Genomic DNA, 21,436 nt, shown 5'->3' on the forward strand with positions numbered 1-21,436 from the left:
GCAAGAGACTATCAGTGTGTGCATCCTGGGCTTGATCAGGGATGAGGACAGGCCAGTGGGGCAGCATGGTACCCTGAGGGCACAGAGGCAAGGGAAGGGCAGCTGGAGGCTGGTGAGAGGTGATGGATGTTGTCCTAACAACGATACAGACCCTGGCAGGACTATTTCTCCAAGCAGGGTTTTGGAAACCTCTCCACTGACATATGAGAATACTTTAACAGTGGGGCTGATGGTTTTGTTCCACCCCCCGTGCTGTGCACTTGGGGAATGAAAGTTTATGAGTCTTGTTTACCTGCTCTCCCTCCCAACAGGACACACCTGAGAGCCAGTGAGGCTGGAGGTGGTGGGCTCACAGCATTTGGCATTCTTCAAGAGACTTGTGATGGCAGGACAACCTCCCTGCAAGTGTCCTGCTTGCTCCTGCTCCACATGCAGCACTGAGCCATTTTGTACCAGGGCCAGTGGGATCAGCAGCTGTGGGGGCAGGAGACCATTTCTTTGTTCCAGTTGAAATGCTGGGCTTGGTGAAGGTTTGCAAACCAGTCCAGGTTTTGTTGTGATAGCCATTTCCATATTCAGCTCTCCTTCTGCCACTTTGCTTGCCCACATGTAAGGAAGTTGTCTCAGAAAACCATCTGTGCCAAGGGGAGCCACCAGCTGTGTTAGGACACATCTTATAGGTATTCCTGGTATTGGACTTTCCTTGCCTGCCTCTCGAAGTGCAGTGATGTGACAGTGCAGCACTGGGGACAAGCACAGAGTAGTGCCTGCCCTCTATACATCTTGCCAGGTGTCCCAAACGGGTTCCAAAGTGGGCTGGGTGGCTGTATGCCTATGGAGCCAAGGGCTCAGTGGTGCCTGGGAAGAAACATAGCTTTAGCAGCAAAGGAACAGGGGAAAACTGACCCTAGCAGGGGAAGGGGAAAACAGATGACCCCTGGGAGGAGGAGGAGGAGGGAGAAGAGCTGGATGAGGATGGGAGACAAGCTGATCCTCGGTCACTGTGTTTGTGTCTGCAGGAGGAGGCGACTGGTCCCAGAGGATGGTCTGGACGAGGGACTGGTGAGCTGGGACGAGGAGCAGAGGGAAAGGTGCGTGGTGGGACCTGGGGGCTCCAGATCAGCTGAGTTCCAGGGGTTTGGATCCTGGGACTTAGGTGAAAATAACAAAGATCCTACAAGCGCTGGGATACCAAAGGGAGAGGGAGCCATGCCCGCAGTGGTTCTAGTGCTGCTTAATGAGGAAAGCACCCCCTCTCCAAAAATGATGATCGTGATGCTCACTGGAGCAGAAACTGTTCTGTTGTTTTTCCTGTATACATGTAGAAATATTCTCTTTAAGACTAGGTGTAACTGCAGAGAAAATGTACCTTTGATCTACATATGCTATAGCGCTGTGGGGACACCTTGTTTTTACTGACTGTGGAGAAATGACCCTTTTCTTCCGTGCAGAAAGTGAGCAAAAGCTGTGCATCACACACCCCAGGCCCTGGCTTCCCCACAGCCCCAGGGACAGCCTTGGACGGAGCTGCCCTCCCTGGGAGGCACAGTCCACAGGGAGCATGGTTTTGCCTTTTTCCAGTCATCACAACAAACCAGCCAGGGCTACAGCAAATGAGATTGTTTCTGTCCTCCCCCCTGCTGATGCTTCTCAGCCATGCTAAGCGAAGCATCCTGGTCTGAATCCAAACTGGTTCTAATGAAGAGGCTGAAAAGAGAAGATATAGTTTATAAATTCAGGGGCTTGATGCACATTTTCACCCCATAGTTCTTCCAAAATCATATTCTCCCAAGCACATGCAATCCAGCCTGGGATCTTGGTGCTTCCCAAGCTTTCTGACAGCATCTTGCATCCCAGGGAACAGATGAGGCTCAGGTTCGTGCTGCTCGATGATCTTTTACTGAAACCACCTTAGCTTGTGTTCTTCTCATTAGACAGTACCCAAACAAATATGGGTAAATCCTAATTCAGGTCCTGTGAGTTAAAGGATGGGCCATGGCCGTGGTTCGAGGCCAGGATGGATGGGGCTTGGAGAAACCTGGTCTACTGGAAGGTGTCCCTGCCCATGGCAGAGGGTTTGGAACGAGATGAGCTTTAAGGTCACTTCCAAGCCAAACCATTCCAGGATTCTGTGATTCTGTGAACCTGCCCTGGTGTTTTCCTGCCTGCATGAAGCGCCTGATGGTTTGCCTGCAGCCTGCCCGAGCGCATCGGCTCGGCCACGAGCCTGAGCAGTGCCATCATCAACACCCGGCTCCAGGAACTGGTGAAGCTCTTCAAAGAGAGGACCGAGAAGGTGAAAGAGAAGCTGATTGACCCCGATGTCACCTCGGATGACGAGAGCCCTGTGGCATGTGAGTTCCAGCAGGGCTGGGAGCGTTTTGCTGGTGGGTCCCCACGCACGCTGTGTTTTCCGGGAGACAGATGTTTTGTTTACAGTTTAAAGACCTTAAAACAAATTGCAGTAACAAGATTTTTTTTCTCCACTTTAACCTCTCCCAGCGCCCGCTAAGTCAGCGCCTGCAGCAGCACCGGTGCCTCCCCCGGGAGGGGAGGTGGAGGGGGACAAACCATCAGGGGATGACCACTACTGTGAGATGCTGTGCTGCACCTTCAAGTACCGGCCCTGGCTGGACCGCCTGAAAAGCCACCAGTTCCCCAGCAGCATCGACCCACTCACCAGTGAGTGATGGAGCACAGCCTCATGCCTGGGCTGGGGGCAAGCTGGTGGGACCAGGGGAGAGGGGCTGAGCAGGGGAGGAGGTGCAGGTGAGGAGATCTTATAGAGAGGAGACATTATAGAGAGGAGAAGAAAACTAAGCAAGAAGCAACTTAGCTTTCACTAAAGCCTAGAGTTTTAAACCCCGCTGCAAGGCATAGGCTTTCCTAAATATTTCCTGATAGCTGTGCGTGTCAGGAGCACAGACAGGCAGGGAAGGGACAGCCACCTTCTGCTTTCAGGCTTTTTAGTGGGAAAACCCTGTCCCTGTGGTGTGGATACCCCAAATAAAAATAAAAGTCACAAAAGAAATATCAGCTGCTTGATGGCCACTCCACAGGAGCCCCGCTCTTTCCTTAGCCTCCGCTATTCCCCATCCCTTTGGAAGCCCCTGGGCTCAGGCCATCAGTTTAACATGGCTGCAGGGGGAAAAGCAAAACAGGGAAGTCTGTGTTGTGGCAGCAAAGGAAAAGCAAACCTAGTTGAATGAGCAAAGCTGGAAGCTTCCCAACAAAACACGGTGTGCTCTGTGACTGGTGCTGTTCACTCTGCACCAGAGCCCAGCTCACCTGCGGCTAAATGCTGTCACCAAGAAACCTCCTGCAGGGTTCCAAGTTGTGCTCAGGGCAGGTCAGGGCATGAAAACCCTGGGATGTCTGCCCAGCTGATCGTGGTGCTGTTCCCTGTGTGCAGATCTGATGTATGTACTGTGGCTGTTCTTCGTTGTCATGGCCTGGAACTGGAACTGCTGGTTGATCCCCGTCCGCTGGGCTTTCCCCTACCAGACCCCAGCAAACATCCACTGCTGGCTGCTGGTGGACTACCTGTGCGACCTCATCTACCTGCTGGACATCCTCGTTTTCCAGACCCGGCTGCAGTTTGTCCAGGGGGGAGACATCATCGTGAGTGGCACACGCTGCATCCACCACTGCAGGGACCGGCTGGGGGGGCCTCCCATCCCCATCCCCATCCTCAGACCTCTGAGTTGAGCTCTCCAAGCTTTCCCACCAAGGCTGTGGACACTCTTGGAGTCTGCAAGCATCTCTCCTGACACGTGGTGGATAAGCCAGCTGTCTTTTTGTCTGCCAAACACATTATTTGTCCCCTAAAGGCAATACCAGCCCATCTAGAAAACTCATGGTCCGTGGCAGCCCCATTCCTGGGAAGGGATGCCAGGAGGGTGCTGCTCTGTGGGGTTGTTCTGCCCATGGTGTGAGGTTCTCACTCACCAGCCCTGGTGTGGTTGTGCCCGGCTAACCATGGGCATGGGCATAAAAAACTCTTGAGTTTGATTTTCAGGAGCAGGCTGGGCAGAATGCATTAGCAATTGCAATCTGAACACATAGATCACGTGCCTGAGAAGAGAGAAAACCCTTGATTTTGTTTCCAAATTCAGTTAATAAGCTGTGAAAAATCAAACCTTGAGGGTACAACCTTCCCATGGCCATGCAGATGCTCAGGCAGGCAGGTTCCTCCTCTAAACTCTGGTTTTTGTGAGATTGCCACTGTGATATGCTTTCTCTGGGATGCAAAACAAGCACAGGATGTCCCAAGATAGGATGGGAAGATGGCATATGGCCAGGTCTTCTGCTTGTCTTGTTCTGCTCCCGTTCCTGGAAATGAAGGGAAAATCTTCCCTGTTATGGTGCAGAAAGGGAAAACCAGGCATGAGTATGTTGGCCATGACTTTGCTTTCTGTAAGCAACGATCAATCTTCCTCTCTCTCTCTCTCCCCTTCCTGTTCCCAACCAGACTGATAAAAAGGCCATGAAAGAGAACTACCTGAGATCACAACGTTTTAAGGTTTGCCATACTTTTATTTATTAATCTGAATATTTAATCTGCCCCGTGGTTTGCAGCCCCATCCCAGTGCACCTGCAGGTCCCCTCAGAGGCTTCTCTTTGTGTGGATTTCAGATGGATGTGCTGTGCCTCCTGCCCCTGGATTTCTTCTACTTCAAAATTGGTGTCAACCCACTCCTGCGCTTCCCTCGATGTCTGAAGGTGAGTTGGAGTTTACAAAATCAGGCAGAAGAGCACCTACAGTGGATTTGGAGGAGTTCTGTGCTGCTGGGGTGAACTATGGCTTCCTAAACTCATTAATGATGACAAGAGGATTGTAAAATGTAAGGGAAGTCTTATCCCAAAGGCTTTGCAGGGCTGTTTGTCAAATCTTCATTTCAATCCTAAGCCATGCTCACATTTGAATAGAAGGGCACTTATAGATGGACCCAAATCTGTCCGTGGCAGCCTGTGCTGCAGGGGGGCAGCAAGAGGGAAGCAGAGGGGCAGTGGGGCTTTATGGGGAGGTGACTGTCCCAGTGGGGGCCGCAGGAAGCTGGAGCATGCTGCTTTCCTTCTCCTCCCAGTACATGGCCTTCTTCGAGTTCAACAACCGCCTGGAGGCCATCCTGACCAAGGCATACATCTACAGGTGAGGGGGGCCAAGGGAAGGAGGGAGTGTGGAGTTGCTGTTTGCCACTGGGGAGGAAGGTTCACTTTGGTGTGCACCAGTTCCGGGCTCCTGGTTTATTTTCCTGCCACCCCTGGGCTGGCTGATGTGGATGTTGGCTGATGAAGCAGCATGTGGGGCTCCCTGAGCCCATGTGGGTAGGATCATCTCTCTCACGGTTTTTTCTGTCTCTTCTAGAGCTGCAGGGCTGCAGGAGGGAGCAGCAGGGTGCATGTTTGGGTGCTCTGTGATTCCTGCAATGGCAGGACCTCTCGGTCATCATTTTGAGGCTCCTTGTGATGCTGGGGGTGGTAGTGGGGACATATTTCTCCCAGAAGACACTATATCATCTCCTTTTCTGCTCTCTCCTGATTCTTTTTGCAGAGTGATTCGAACAACTGCCTACTTACTGTACAGCTTGCATGTGAACTCCTGCCTCTACTACTGGGCCTCAGCCTATGAAGGACTGGGCTCTACCACCTGGGTCTATGACGGGGAAGGAAACAGGTACAAGCCAGGGCTTGGATCTTACACAGCACAGCCTGCTGGGATGAGCTGAAGTAATAAGGGAGGTGTTGGGGTGCAGCTGGATTCATAAAAACCCTGGAAGGAAAGGGTTGGGAGTGCCAGGAGAAGATGTGGAGCGTCCTTTGCTAACAATTTGTTCACAAACCCTTATTCTCCCCTGATGATTTCTGAAAGTGTAAATGTTGCTGAAAACACATTGCTGGTTTATGGCAGTGGCGCTGTAAGGAGCAGCCAGAGCAGCTGAGCCTCCTACATGGAGGTTTCTGGAGAATCTATAGGTCCCCCTGCTCCTGTAGCACCTCCAGAAACACCTGCAGGTGTGGTGGGGAGTCTGAAGCCCTTCAGTTTTTCCCTCTGTCACCCATAATTACTCTCAGCAGGCTCTGGCTTGCCATGGCCAGAGGATTTGAACTCAGTGCAGAGGGGTGAAACAGGCCTTCATGCCAGAAATGCCTTCAGAGCTGCCTCCTCTTTCCCTCCCAGCTACATCCGCTGCTACTACTGGGCAGTCAAAACCCTCATCACCATCGGGGGCCTGCCAGACCCCAAGACACTGTTTGAGATTGTCTTCCAGCTGCTGAACTACTTCACAGGCGTCTTTGCTTTCTCTGTCATGATAGGGCAGGTGAGTGGGAGTCGTGGAGGGTTCCCAGCCTCGGGTGGGGATGGTTGCAGTGTGGTTGATCAGCAGATTTGCATCTTCAGGTTTGTTTTTCCCATTTGAGGACCTGCTTGGCACTGGTGCAAGACAAAAAGTACTTGCTGGGTGCTGTTAGGGCTCGGTTTACACACTCTAGACTGCTCGAGTGATGGATAAGTGACAGCAACTAAAACTTTTCTTCCACCTCTTCCGTTCAGATGAGAGACGTGGTTGGCGCCGCTACTGCAGGGCAAACTTACTACAGGAGCTGCATGGACAGTACCATTAAATACATGAACTTCTACAAAATCCCCAGAACTGTTCAGAACCGGGTGAAAACGTGGTATGAGTACACGTGGCACTCGCAAGGCATGCTAGGTGAGACCCAGCCACTCCAAGGGCTGTGTTTTACTGTGGTTGTTTTGCAGGGCTGAAATGTTACTGTCAAATAGCACTGCAGTTTTGGGGTGTAGGGTGACTTATTTTGCTCTTCACTACTGGCTCACAGCACTTTGGTGACCTGGCATCACTCATAGCACACTGAGTGCAGTGTCCCACATGCTGGTCCCTGGGGAGAGGGCAGTGACTGGCAATCACTGGCCAGAATGTGTCCAGCAGCAAAGATACCAGCTCACCGTACCAGGCAGGACCAGGACCTCTATGCCCACCCTCCTGGGCAAGAAAGATGATGGCTTGGACTCAGTGGTGTGTCTCTGAGAGCCATCAGGGCAGGGATAACGTGAAGGGTGGTTCTCCATCGCCCCTTGGATTTAGACCTGCAGGTTGCTGGGTGGGCAGAGGCTGGAGGGGACCCTTCTGGGAGAGCTGGCTCCTGCCCTCTGCCACCGGAATGTGAGTTGCTTCCCTACTGCCACGTCAAGGACATGCTCTCATATCAAGAGCTGGAAACAGCCAGTTTTCTGCTTTGTCTCACAGATGAGTCAGAGCTGCTGGTGCAGCTGCCAGACAAGATGAGGCTGGACATCGCCATCGATGTGAACTACAACATCGTGAGCAAAGTGGCCCTTTTCCAGGTATCCCCTGCAGCACGGGTCCTGCCTGGCAGAGCCTGCCATGCTGACACAGACTTACACCATGTTGGCTCTATTTTGGCCCAGGGTTGTGACAGACAGATGATCTTTGACATGCTGAAGCGGCTCAGATCAGTGGTCTACCTGCCTAATGACTACGTGTGCAAGAAGGTAATGTGACATGTGATGCTTGGGTGCCCTCCCATGCCCGGTGTTACAGCCAGGCTGTGCAGGGCACTAGGGGAAAGCCAGGCCTGGCCCATCACCCTGGTGTTGAGCCACTTCACAGGGAGGGAATTTGGAGCAAAATCATCCTTGGTTGCAGCCATTAACAGCAGGAGACCAGGGAAGAGCCTGTCGAGCTGCAGGAGACCTTGGGGTGCTTAGATGGTGCTCGGGAGTAAAAACCATCAAGACAAAGAATTTTGGGAGCTTGGAGAGGGCAGTATGGTCATGGGAGTTTCCAGCAAGATGCTGGTTAGGGCATCCATGAGGCCTCCCTGTTTCTGGGCATCCCCCCCAGCACCCCTCTTCCCTGCAGGGAGAAATAGGCCGTGAGATGTACATTATCCAGGCGGGACAAGTGCAGGTGCTGGGGGGACCCGACGGCAAATCCGTACTGGTGACTCTGAAAGCTGGATCCGTGTTTGGAGAAATAAGGTGAGAGAAGCATTTTCAGGGAAATACACTCGTGGGCTCTGGGAGAGGAAGGTGGGAAGTGGAAGGATCACCAGCATCCCAATTATCTTTGTGATTGAGAGCCATGAACACTGGGCAGCGGCTGAGACACAGATTACAGGGTTTTTCGTTGGAGCTTTTCTGCTGTTTTTGTCATCATGTTGTTTTTGGCATGGGGAGCTGGTGATGTTAAGCAGAGGTAAATGGATGGAGGGGTGAGAAAATGAATAAGAAAAGATGCTTCACAAAAACAGTCTCACAACCATTTAATCCACCCATTTCATGGGCATGCAATGTCCTGTACCAGTCTGTAACACAGGGATGCTGCTGCCTCCCTACAGCCCAGCAGCCACTGGACTGGTGTAAAACGCAACATTCAACCCTCCAAACCCCCAAATCATTTTTTATATAGTGCAGTATGCAAATTTCCTTCAAAAATTAGATATGGGAAATTCCATCGGGAGTGAAAATTACGCTCTGAGTCCTCCGAAAGAGAGAAATGGAGGCATGCAAAAGGAGACCTGAAGTTGTGCTGAGCCTGTGAACAGAAGCACTGACGTCTTGCCGTGTCTCTCTCAGCTTGCTGGCGGCAGGAGGGGGAAATCGCCGAACAGCAAACGTCATAGCTCACGGCTTCGCGAACCTTTTCATTCTGGAGAAGAAGGACTTGAACGAGATTTTGGTGCACTATCCGGAGTCTCAGAAGCTGCTGCGTAAGAAGGCCAAGTGCGTGGGGTTTTTAAAAATAGCAGAGCCCGGATATCAGAATCTCAGAGGAGATTTCCCTCTGTGCGAAGCCCCGGGAAAGCTCCTGCTGCAGGTGCTGGGTTCTCTCTCCCAGAGGCGGCTCCCTCTCCGGGCTGGATCCGCTGTGCCTCGGCAGAGGGCACCCGTCCCTCGTCGCTGGGCTGGGGAGGCTGGGGCTGCCCCAGCCCTGCTCTGAACCTTCGCCGCTAAAAGCGGGTGGAGCTGGGGAACGAACGTGGCCAGAGTGCCTTCGTTTAAAAATCTATTAAAGTATTTAATTTTTAGCATTACTTATTATTCTGTCCTTCCTAAGGCATAACAAATCCCTGCCCTTTTAACGCCTGTTTTTTCCTCGCTATAAAATCCAGCTAATAGAACACGTTCCCGGGCTGACATCGTCTCTCCCTTTCCTCGCTGTAGGAAAATGCTGAAAAGCAACAACAAACCCAAAGATGAGAAGGGAGGCCCTGGAGACGCGCTGATCATTCCCCCAAAAGCTGAGACCCCGAAGCTCTTCAAGGCTGCCCTGGCTGCCACGGGGAGGATGGGGGGCAAAGGGCCGCTGGGGCGGCTCCGCTGGAGGCTGAGGGAGCTGAAGGAGATGCAGGCGGCGCAGGTCAGCATGGGAAGGATGGAAGTTTAGCTTTGCTTCATTAGATGCCGAGTCTCTGTTCCCCCTCCCGACGGGCTTCAGACTCGTTAAGGTGCCTTAAGGAAGTGAGCTCAGGTCATCGGGCACTGACACAGCGTGGGCAGATGGGAAGGGGTGACCCAACATCTCCAACAGGGCCTTGGGAGAATGCCATTGTCCCACAGGGGTTTGTTTTGCAACACAGGAGGGTAGTACACTGACTTTTTGCCTAGCTCTGCTAAGCCTGAGTGTAATTTCTAGCTGGGCTGTAGCCACAGATGGAATGAATGCCTCTTCCATCCTGCAGAGACAGAGCCTCTCATAATTAATCGATGTGCTGGCGGGACAGAGGGCAGTGCTGGCACCGAGCACCCACAGCCCAGTCAATATATCAAAGCTTTCCTGGCACAGCTGGGGCAGAGGCCCCCACAGCAGGCACTGCTGTCCCACTAGCTCTGCATGAAACCCCCTGCTTTTTTTTTCTTTCTTTTTTCTTCCAACTGTCTCAGCTAAACTTGAAAACAAAGTTTTGTCCTGTTGTTGCTCTCCCCAGCATGGAACCACGCAGGCTATCACATCTGGACACGTAGAGGGAGGTGGAAGAGTAGCTGATAGGGAGGGGTGGCCTTGAGGCTGGGTAAACAGGCAGGGAGATGCCAGGCATAGCTGCATTTCTGCAGGCCTTCACAGAGGCACAACAGAGGCTTCACAAATGTGGTGTTCAGCACTAATTCATGACCAGTTCATGGCAGTGGTGAACAGAGGCACTTCGGGCTCCATAGGGTAACAAGGCCTGTCACAGAACGGTGCACATTTTGGGAACCAACCCCACTAGCGGGTTAGCAGGACCCCACTGCTGGAAAGACATCCCTCTCCATAGCACATCCTTAGGACAGGTTTCCAAGGCTCCTCTCTGAAGGAGGAGCAGTCTGGGGCTGCTCCCTCACAATACCACTTCTGCCACGTTTAGCCCAGATCAGCCCCTCCAGATGCTTCAGGAGCAAAGCAAGAGCTAGTGCAGGAGGTGTGAGAAGGCTCTGTTGCACTCCTCTCTATGTGTTTCTCAAGACATGCAGGATATAATCCAGCTGCCCCTCTTGCAGGGGGCAACTCTGGCAACAAACTGACATCCCAATGTGTGTGGTGGAACCATAGAACAGCTGTCTGTCTTTGCACAGTGTAGACACTCTGTTGGGGGTACTGGGCAAGCATCTGCTAAGGTTGATTTCACCTTTTTTGTTTGTTTTTATTGCAGGGTTCCAGTTTCAGTCCAACCCCACCAAAGTCACCAGTGCACCAGAGATCGCCTGTCACCTCCCACAAAGGGCAAACCCGCCCAGGAGAAATATCCTCAGAATCTTCTGATCATTTAGTCACCGTTCGTGTGATTCCCACGGCACAAGAAGATGAGGAAATCCTCGCTGCTGAGATTTCAGAGAAAGAAGACAAAGAAAAAGGAGAGAAATGAAACAGCAGCACGTCCTGGGGCAGGCGTAGGAGTCAGGCAAATGCCTGGGGTAGCAGATTTTTGTTATTAATGATTTCCATGCGGTGGCTGTAGGCTTTGCAATGTGCTGCGGGTAGGATCTGCCTCTCTTTTCTGTCCAGACCCTCATTCCCTGCTGATAAAACTCTCTACCATTTGACCCAGAACCATACAAGCCTTCCATGCTCTGCAGATCAATATTTATTGAGCATCTTTATGAATTTCCCACTAAATCTCAGGCCAGCCCTCTTGCTTTGAAATCCAGCTTTATGGAGGGAGAGCTCTGGAAGAAATTGCTTTTTATGGCTCTGGATGGTTAATGAGTGTTCAGATAAAGCGTGAAGAGTTATTCACCTCTGACAGCTGAGTCACTGCTTGGCCAGAAACAATCAGGGGGAAAAAAATAACAAGGTTTCTCTGTTGGGCTCAAGGTTGACAGCGGCAGTGGAGAGTGATTCATCCGGAAAGGATGCGGACTATGCTCACAAGCGGAGCGTGGAGCAAATCACACTGTCACAAGAATGCCAAGGTCTGTCCCTGAGTGCACAGTCTGCAAGGTACTTGAGGGTCTCTGCGTGGTGCCAAGGCCACCTTGAGTTTGCCACTGGGAAGAGTTCCTGCCAGCAATCCACCCTGGGAAGGTGGTGGGGCCTCCGTCACTGCAGGGTCTTGTGGAGAGATTTGATGAGCATCTTTCAGGGATGGAGAAGCACAATCCTGGATGTTCCTGGGGTTCCTTTCTAGCCCTGGGTTTCCATGGGTGCACCAACCTGCCACTGCTGGGAGAGATAAACAGAGGGCAGGAAGGGAGAAGCTGAGGTTCCCAGCTGGGAGGGGAAAGAGAAGTGCAGCAAGTGCTCTCCTCTCCCAGGCAGTGTTTCAGAGTCAGCTCAGAGTCTGTGCCACACAAGCAACTCTGCACAACCGTGCAGGTGCTCCCCTGCAGTCACTGCTGGACCTCAGTGACATCCACTTTTCCAGCAGCTGATTTCCAGCCCTTCAGTCACTTGACTGGCTCTTGGCCACATTTCCCATGCAGGAGCCACGCTGGTATTGCTCATTGCTGCGACAGGGCACTTGTGAAGACACTCTCCCAGTGCTGGGACTGGGCACTGGAAGGGAAGTGAACATCTGATTGGCAGCCAGCACACCCAGCTGATGGCTCAAGGTGTCTGATCTTCTCCCAGCACCACCAGGTCCTCTTCTTCCTCAGGCCCAGCACCAACCAGAGCAGCTGCTGGTGAGCTGAGAGGTGGTGAGAAGTGGGATGGCACCAAACGAGGCACTGCAGATCCTCCCCAAGGTTTTTGCTCACCACATCCCCACAGCACCGCCGGCTCCATTGAGAAGGAGACAGTTTCCATCCTCTGGAGGAAAAGCTGGGGCAGGTTTTGCCGCAGGGAGCAGCCCCATCTCCACAGCCAAGGGGCTTCTCAGGTGTTCAGCAAATCCTGTGAGCAGTGCTGCAGGTTCCACAGGTCTGGCTGTGAGACAGCCAGGGCTGTTCATGCAGGGTGTCAGCTCTGGCATCACCCCCTGGGTGATCCCTCTTCCCATCAGCAGCCTGGGGCTGATCTTCATCGCCTTTGGGATCCTCTTCTTTCATTGCTTTTTCCCCCCTGTCTTGCAAAATAGATGGGTTTCTGTGGCAGAAAAAGCCAGAATAGATGTTAGCATTAATTAACAATGGCTTGCTTTCTTTTAAACAAATTTAACGAACTCCACTGTACTGCAGGAGGGTCTGAAGCCACCACTGCCCTTCACATTGCAGGGGAGAGGCTGCATTCACCCAAACCTCCCTGAATATTTCTCGTCCTCAGTCATTTGCAAGTGGTTTCCTGCTGGGTGGAAGGTTTCCGTGCAGAGTGCAAAGTATTTTCTTTTCACTCTATAAACATTTATATAATCAAACCAGGAAATGTGCAAAAGTCAAACTGGGGCTCTGATTTGCTGCTATGGTTTGATACAGTTTAGAAAAAGCATTTAAATAAATAGTGAGGTGTAATGGCTTTCATAATTCACTGTATCTACAATAAACACCACGTAGATTACCGTTCTTTTGCTGTGGATTTATTTCAACATTCCAGTTGTTTTCCCACTTTTTTTGCTCACTGATGCACCAACAGAGCCAGAAAGTCCTGAACATGCAGTTCACAGATTTTTCCAATAAATTATTTAGAGGTCACATAATACTGGCAGAATGATTGTAATTTTTATTTTAATCACCAGCAGGAGGGAAAAACTCCTTCTTAAATGGCAAATATTGCTTGAAGATCTTAGTTTTCAACATGCAGCATGAGATGTTGATGGATACACGACTGGTAATTCTGGAAGCACAGGGACATCTGAAATTATCCTTCCCTGTGTTCTGTTTACGGCTTTAGTTCTTTGGAGGGATTACTCTCCAGGTAATAATTAAGGTCAAGGTAGGGCTGGGCTTATGAGCTGGGCTGGGGAGTTGAGCTCAGGTCTATTTGCTGTGCAGGACTATTTAGAGGTGACAGGGAGGCTGAGGAGACTTCAGTGCCTCTTGGTTTGGGGGTTGCCATGAGCTGGCTTTCTGCTCAATTTTGTAATTCCGCTCATTTACCAGTTTTGCTGTATTTGCAATGGGCTTCTTTGCATTTGTTCCAGCAAGTATCTCACAGTGGGCACTTGTCACTCCGTGTCCCCTACAACTGCCCTTGGAACGTTCCTGATGGATTTGGTAATGCTCCATGTACCTTTACTGCATTTCTTATCAGCTTTTGCTCCCTCCACTTGGTGTCCTCAAGTCTTGGGTCTATCTGATATGATATCCTCTAATAATATGAATGCAGTACTTGAGGGATCTTGCCAGGCAGCTGCTTATTGCCATAGAAACCAGGTTTTCTTGCAGTGATATTTTAGCTGTTGCTACTTTTTAGTGAAATACGTGGAATAGAGGACTGCTGGAGGAGGAAGCAGAGCTTGCTGTTGGAGCTGTAGGAATGTGACAGGTTTAGCCTCACAAGCAGCATCTTTACTGGAGGCTTTATATATACTGTTTACATATATAAAAGTATTAATATAAATACATATATATACTTTTTATATTCATATTCCCTGTGACCTGTGCTGTTATGTCTTTCAGAGAACTGATACTGATTCAACGCTCTGTATGAAGCTAAAGAAGACAAATGTCTCCCTTTAAAAAAATCAGGCATCTGATGGTGGAGGAAGTTGGTTTCCCCCGGATAGAAACAGGGCAGGTAGCTTCTCTGTATTTATAGCCAGAGCAATCTTTTAAAAAGATTAAGTGCAATTGCAGGTTAATCACTGATAAGGTTGTAACGAAAGTAAAAGCAAATAAGCAGGTTTGAGGATTAGACTCAGGTCCAGAAAGAAATTTCAGGATAAATGGAAAGCCCAGTTAAATGGTGTTCAATTAGAAAGCCTGAAATAAAATTAAGCACTTTAACCTTGAAGCCTGCAGACCTTAACCAGCAGGACACAGCCCTAGTTCAGAGAACAGTCTGTAACCCACTTTTTCTGCCTATATATAATTTTTTTCCCATGTGTAGCTCTGCTTTGAGTCATGGTTGCATATAAACCCCTCCGAATCCCTTTTATCTTCCTCTTAAATGGAGCTAACAAAACTCTGGTTTTCTCTGTCCTGAGCAAGCAGCTCCTTTTAAGTGCAGAAATGGTCCCACTGGAGTTAACACCCTGAAAAACAGCCAGACCACCATTTGGGAAGGGGTCACACAGAGGTTCACAAGCCCACAGGTGCCCATGCTAGTGTTTATTAACAGCTCAGCTTAGGCTGAGCTCAGGCTTGATGACCTTTTTCCTTTTCTCATTCTTTCCTCATTTACCCATTCTTATTTTGGGATGAAACTCGCCCACCTTGGTTCATGTCATAGGGTGAATGTCTTAGGGAGACCTGCACGATATCAGTGAGTTGGGTGTGAGTTCATCTGAAGAAGAGAAGCCTAGAAACCCACATTATTTCATGTAGCTTTTCCTGCTTTTAGAAGTCAGTTGATACATGAGAAGAGTTGGAAGTCAAACAGTTAAAGTCTCAAAACTTCTTTCTTGGACAAATTGGAAGGGATTTGAGAAGAAACGTAAACAACTGGAGAAGTGAGATAAATCAGGTTGTGGGGATTGATGATATGGGGTGGCCAGGGAACAGCCCTGCCAGCTCTGGGCTGTCACACCCCTAAAGTGCTCCACACGGTTTTGCAGGTGCTCACTTTGAAAACTTGAGCTTGCCAGGACAGCCACTGCTCCCTTCCCAGCTCTATCTGTCAGAAGAGGTGGGGAGGAGGGCTCTGCATCCACACAGCAGGACTGCTGTCCTGGCCCCCTGCGCGAACATCGGGGCCTTCTGGAGCCTCCCATGTGTCTCCTCGTGGATGGTCCGGATTCACCCCAGGATGAGCATCACGTGGATGGTCCGAATTGGCCCCAGGGTGGGCATCACATGAGCCGCCCCGTGCAGCTCCGTCTTAGCAGTAACCGAAGGAATGAAGACCAGCCAGACTAGTTACTCATTCTAGATAAGAGGCTCTTTTGTGCTGCAGAAATACCAACATCACGTGAAAATCCCTCCGCTGCCATGGTTACTGGCCACCGTCAGAGCCGCCAGCGAGACGGGACTGGAAGCATTGACAGGGCTTCTGGTCTCCCTTTCACAGGGGGGGAACTCCAGCCATAAAACCCACACTCTGCCCCAAAAAGGAGGGGAGACGGCTGCAGGGACTTCTGAGCCCTGCCCACACCCGGCATCGCGATGCTGAGAGCTTGTTGTGTACAGGCTCTGCCCTGCCACTGGGCATTTGGCTCTGGGTTTTATGAATTCCTCACTAATAACCTGAGATATTGTTTAAAAAGTGAGAAAACTGTGCTGCTTCCTGGGTGGGCTCTGCCCCGTTTCCTGGTTTTCTGGCATTTAGGAACAGCTTGACCTCTTGGCACTCTCGCTTTTCACTAATGCTTTTCTCATTAAAGTGATTTCCTGAACACTAATTAGGGCGGTTTTCCTTTTGTAAATTAGCCTGATACGATCTGTGTGTCTTGGCAGACACCCTTGGAGCAGGAACCCAGGGCTTTGCGTTTGATCGCTGTTTATTTTGCAAATATCCCCAGTTTCACTGCTCTTAACTGCCTTCTAGAAAGTACTGGCAGGTGGAGATTAATGGGAGGGAAATGGGGCTTTCCAGTTGGCCTGCCTTGAGAAACAGGAGAGTTTTTGGTGCTACAGGGGCCTTCCAGCCTCTGCGGGTTGTTGGGGTGGTGTGGGCACATGAGCTCCTTCCCATCCCGCCCCAGCATCCTCGCCTGCTGTGCGGTGGAGGAGCAGGTCTGCAAGCAAAGGCACTGCCTGAACCAACCTTTTGACAGGTGATAGAATAAAATATCTGATTAACACGCTCATTCTGTGCAATTAAAGCACTTCTTCTGACTATAGCAATTGCTCAGACCTGAGCAACCCATCTAAGTATGGATGCCTGCAGAGGGAGGGAAGTCCACCTGTCTGCCACTGCCCCTAAATCGGTGGTGTCAGCAATTTGCTGGGGACCAATGGTGCTCAGGAGGGGATGGACGTTAATCAGCTCTCATTTTCTTAATGCACTGGCAGATGGGAGTGGAGGGGACGGTGCTTTCTCTGTCTCTGGTCACGGGTGGGACAGAACCACAAGTGGTTTATATGGGGTGAGAAATTCAGCAGTGAAGGAGACACTGGGCACGGGAAGCCACCCTCTACCTTCACTCACTGGGAAGGCTTGCAGTGAGTGGAGTATCCCTGGAGGGTCCTGCTACCCTGGCTCTGCATCAGCACTGGGACCCTCCTGGTACCAGGCACTATCACGGATCATCTTTACAACAGCATTTACTGGCCCTCAATAAGGGAAGAGGAGAACTGCAGGGACTTCACTCAGAGACCCCTGAGGCTGGGACAGAGCGACAAAGCCCTTGAAGAAAAGGCAGCGATTTTCCAGTGCCAGTGTGCCTGGAGTGCGGCACCAGGTGTGGAAAAGTGTGGTGAAGCATTCCACCCCAGGGAGCTGCTGCTGCCAGCACAGCCCCACCATCCCAGCCGGCTCCCAGCGTCCTAGGGAGGCTTGAGGGGAGGTTCCCACAGACCCTCTCTGGAGCTCAGCATCCCTTCCTGGGCTGTGCTGAGCCATGCACACACTGTGGGCGCTGGCAGGACTGTCAGTGCAGGGCTGGAGCAAGGGGAGCAGCAAGAGGAGCGGGATGCAGGCTGTGCAGAGCATCCCTGCCCGCGGTGAGGACGGTGAGCGGCGCAGCCTCCAGGGGTGTTTCTGCCGACCCGTGGGCACGGTGTGGAGACTGGCCTGTGGAGGAGGATGCGTCTGCAAAATGCACCCAGGACCAGGGGTGGCCTGGATGGGCCCACAGGTGAGAGCAGTGGTGGGGGCTGGGGGTGAACAGGGCATGGTCTGTTTCAAAAGCAAAGGCTGGGGATGAAAACCAGCAAAATGCCTCTGGATTGGAGTTGTGTTTGCAAAACATGCCTGGATGTCTGCACACAGGCTCTGTATTTATTTTGCTGTTGCTTCCCTAGGGGTTAATTCAGCAGCACTTTTTGTCTGGTGGGCTGAAGGTGAAGATACGTGAACAGAGATATCTGAGCCCCAGAGAGCCCTGGTCCCACCTCACCTGGGATGCTGAGCACCCCAGCCATGCCTTGGTCCCAGCTTGTGTACCACTTCCTTCTCCACCTCATCCTTGTTTCACCTGACACTTCTCTTGGATATGCAAATGTAAAGCCCATGAAGGTTTACATGAAATTCCCAGCAAGTTGGCAGTTATTCCTTTTCAGTCTGCATAAACCCTTATGACTATTCCTCCTGCCTGTGCTGCCAGCTTTTCCTTAATGTCTCCTTGTTTTTCCAGTTGTGAGTGATCGCTGAAGGGATCTCCTGGCAGAGAGGACTCAGGTTCACCCTTCACATCCCTTTCACCTCTAAGGCACATGCATGAAAATATGGGTGTGGGTCTGCTCCTCTTCATAAAGAGAAATTAAATCTGCTCACGCGGCGCCGGGTGCAGGCAGCAGAGCTGAAGCGTGTGGCTGTTTAATATTCATTGGGTGTAGATGGAAAACTTTTCAGTTCTAAAATAGCCTTGCTCAGCGCTGTGCTGCTCTGTTTTCCCCAAGCCTTAGCAGGAGGCTGGAATTCAGCGTTTCTCCAGAACTTCCCCTGGTGTAGCCAGGAAGCTGAAGACCCTATGTTTGGGTGCAAAACCTGCTTTGAGGACAGATCCTGCCATCCTATTTGCAGTTTGTAGGTCTGTAGTCTGCTGCAACAGAACCTTTGAAGCACCAACACAGGAACAAGAAATTTTGTGCTTTTTTTTTGAAACAGGATGAGTTTCTGTGGTAGTTGTGCATCTATTTTTGTGTTAACGGGAAAAAACAGGTTTTCCTGTAAAATTTTGGCAGGCAGATTCATGGATCTCTTTGGTGACTCTTACTCAATAGAGTGCAGTTTTCTTCACCATCGCAATTGCACCTTAGAAGAAAAAAGAAAAAGATAATATGGTCCCAGTTAGGTCCATAACAATTAAATAAGCTCCAGTAAGTTAAACCAGAAAGACCTCAGGCTTTCTCCTTGGTGAGTGGGAAGCTGTGATAGGATGGGGTGGGCTGGAATGCTCTGGCTCAGTGTAGATAATAGCGGGGAAGAGATCACCCAGCAGTGCACAGAGGTGGTGGGAGCATCCCCTCAGTGCTGGGGAAATGGGACTTGGATGTAAACGGGCACCTGAGCACAGCTGAGCCGGTGCATCCCTGGGCTGTGGGCAAAGACCTCTGCTGAAATCCACCGCTGCTGTGGGGCTCTGAGCCGTGCAGTGCAAGCACAGGGACATCCATTATGTATCACCTGTGTCAGTAATCCATGGGAAGATAATGTTTCCAGCCCGCTGGAGGACTCCTGGTGCCAAAAGCTGCAGAGCAGTGGTGGTACAGCATCCCGTACACGCCGGTGCTGAGACACAACAGCACAAGTGGAGCGGCTGGACTGTGCCTGCTGAGCATTCCTAGGGCACCTTAAAATCCAGAGGCAGCACGGAGTGAGCTGAGGACCTGGTGTGCCAGGAGGGAGTTGCAGTAGGACTTTGCAGACAGGTTGCTATCGAGCAGTCAAAGCCAGTTAGCGGGAAAGCTATTTAATTCCACCGGTGAATATCCCACCTTATTTGCATATTCATGTCTTTGTCGGGTGCAGCTCTCACGTTGCAGTCAGGATGCAGCTGAGCCCTTTGCATGCTCTACCCACCATCACAGTATTTTCCTTCACGTGGCTGCATTTGCTTTATGACCACAGGGACATTTCCCTCTTCCCTGTAGAAGCTCTTACTGATTTACCTCTGCCCATGCCTAAAACAGCTGGATGTTGTTAGTTAGCCCAGCATTCCTCCAGCCCCTGCCCCAGCATGGCAGAGCCACTTCAGTCCTAAAACTCTATCCCTAAATTATTCAGAATTACTGCTTTTGCTTCGCTTCTTCTCCAAAGTCAAGCACACTTGAGAGGGCACTAAAAATAAATGGTTTTGCTGAGCACTAAATCTATTTCTTAAAGGAGAGGGCTCCCATCCCTTCTGCCTGTGCAGAGGAAAGCCTAAGCCTGTCTTTGCACACCCTGACACTGGTGAACTAGTAAAATTCTGAAAAGATCTCAATTGCCCACCTGTAGCTTCTATCTTCAGACATTTCTTTATCTAAAAAGAATTGTGTAAAGCACCCAAGGTCCTGTGGGGAGGGTCCAAAGGACACCCTGTAACCACTGGCTGGGGCACCGCTGGTAGGCTCCTGCCAGACCAGGAGTTCCAGGATCTCCTCCCGGGATGCAGCCATCTTTCCAGCAGAGCCCAAATTTTTATTTGCTGGATAAAATGGCCTGGATGGCATTTACTTGGTATCCAACTGCCCCCTTGCTGGGTCTGCTCCAACCAGCATGGGCATCCCCCAGCCAGCAGAGAGGGTTTAGCCTCGGCAGGGACACCTCCTGCTTATTCTTAGCCTTGTTTCTAAGAAGTGCTTCATAAGCAGGAGCCCGTGTTGACTAATGCCATGAAACATTAATGACTTAGGAGGTGAGCTGCAGCCCTCCCACAGAGCAGCTCCCTGCTCCCCAGCAGCCGGAGAGGCACAGGATGAGCCCAGCAGTGCTTTGCATAGGGGAGGCACAGGCATTAAAGCCAAACCCAAGTTGTACCTGAAGCCAGCTGAAAAATATGACAAAGCTAAAAGGTAGGTAAAAGGGAGATAGAGGCTGATGTATGCTTAGATGGCTGTGCATCACAGTCCGGGATAGGAAATTCGGAGGGGCGGAAGAGCCGCCCACCTGGTGGCTGCTCCATCTCACACAGCACTGCCCTGGCTGCCTGCACAGCAGAGGTTTTCTCTACCTGAACACAGCAGGTTGAAAAAGAGGTTGCTTTTGTCATTTGCTTGATATAGAGGAGATTTGCATGGGGGGACATGGGAAGAGCTGAGCCGTGGTGTGCAGCAGCTCCCAGCCAGAGCTGCCGGCTCCTTGGTTGTGGTTCCATGCTGCCCTGGGCTGTCCAAACCCAGCCTAGCCAGCTCACAGGACTTGGTCAAGGGGGACTGGTCTGCAGAGCCCCCACTACCGTCCAAAGCAGCATCCCAATGTGTTGGATTTCGGAAGAAATCCTTGCAACACCTCTCCCCAGCTCCTGCTCTCCACCCAGTTCCACACAACCCTATCTCGAGGATCAGAGCCTCAGGGTTGAATTAATTCAGCTAGTGAACTTTAAAATGAGTATTAAATTTCTCAGGAGCATGCTAAGACTTAATTAAAACTCCTGTCGTTGTGTGAAATGGCAATGTAGGAATGTAGGAATGCAGGGGTTTGTTCCTGCTTTGGGAAGTGTTTCATGTTGGCTTGGCAAGCTGTGCCTCAGCAATGCTGAGAAATCCCCTCATCTCCCTCCTCGAGGAGGAGCAAAATTAGAATAATTAGCTGGTTTATAATTAATTGTGCTCTGGGGACACATTCTCACGATGTCTGGTGCTTCTGGTGGGAATTTTCTACAGGGAACATCCCAGTATACAATAGACTTCAGGTATCAGGTGTGCTCCCGCCTGCATTCCTGGACCAGGTTATTGCGTTGCTCAAAGGGAGGGGAGGGGGAGTCACATTTTTTTCTGGCATTTGGGGCATTTTTTAGCTGTCTTACACATGTAGGTTAAATATTTGCTCAGGGCAGAACAAATGTCCAATGCAAAGGGCCCCACTCAGTGATGTGTTTCGATCGCTGGAGCTTCCCCTCACCCAAGTAAAAGGCAAATTAACCTGCCTGACTTCACAGCACCACAGCAGCGATGCTTTTCAGATACAGCACAGGCTGGGCTAAAAGCAGAGCCAAACCCACACCAGGGTCACTGTCCCCCTGCAGCATGCCCCGTGGCAGGCTGGCACCGCTGGTGCCATGCATGGAGGGCAGCTGTTTCAGCACTGATGGTCATTGATATATCGAGCCTTTCCACTACCTGCTGGGT

General features: G+C 51.0%; 1 protein-coding gene across 2 annotated transcripts in view; it reads left to right on the forward strand.

The window, feature by feature from the left end:
• The window catches only part of CNGB1 (cyclic nucleotide gated channel subunit beta 1), a 28,260-nt gene extending 15,292 nt beyond the window's left edge, over positions 1–12,968 (forward strand). Inside the window, exons 17-32 of one of the 2 annotated variants that reach the window (XM_039382884.1) lie at positions 1,020–1,091; positions 2,197–2,354; positions 2,503–2,682; positions 3,413–3,621; positions 4,472–4,522; positions 4,636–4,722; positions 5,088–5,152; positions 5,555–5,677; positions 6,182–6,323; positions 6,557–6,716; positions 7,275–7,372; positions 7,457–7,540; positions 7,911–8,029; positions 8,627–8,773; positions 9,215–9,410; positions 10,681–12,968. In XM_039382884.1, coding sequence (XP_039238818.1) covers positions 1,020–1,091; positions 2,197–2,354; positions 2,503–2,682; positions 3,413–3,621; positions 4,472–4,522; positions 4,636–4,722; positions 5,088–5,152; positions 5,555–5,677; positions 6,182–6,323; positions 6,557–6,716; positions 7,275–7,372; positions 7,457–7,540; positions 7,911–8,029; positions 8,627–8,773; positions 9,215–9,410; positions 10,681–10,893 — 2,104 coding nt within the window. In that variant the 3' untranslated portion in view covers positions 10,894–12,968. Of the gene's footprint in view, positions 1–1,019; positions 1,092–2,196; positions 2,355–2,502; positions 2,683–3,412; positions 3,622–4,471; positions 4,523–4,635; positions 4,723–5,087; positions 5,153–5,554; positions 5,678–6,181; positions 6,324–6,556; positions 6,717–7,274; positions 7,373–7,456; positions 7,541–7,910; positions 8,030–8,626; positions 8,774–9,214; positions 9,411–10,680 lie in introns of those variants that run through there. The other variant, XM_039382885.1, reaches the window with a different exon arrangement.
• The last annotated feature ends 8,468 nt before the right edge of the window (positions 12,969–21,436 follow it).

The sequence above is a fragment of the Pipra filicauda genome, unplaced genomic scaffold (assembly GCF_003945595.2).
Source record: "Pipra filicauda isolate LSUMZ 115617 unplaced genomic scaffold, ASM394559v2 scaffold289_size944018_pilon, whole genome shotgun sequence".
Taxonomy (NCBI): domain Eukaryota; kingdom Metazoa; phylum Chordata; class Aves; order Passeriformes; family Pipridae; genus Pipra; species Pipra filicauda.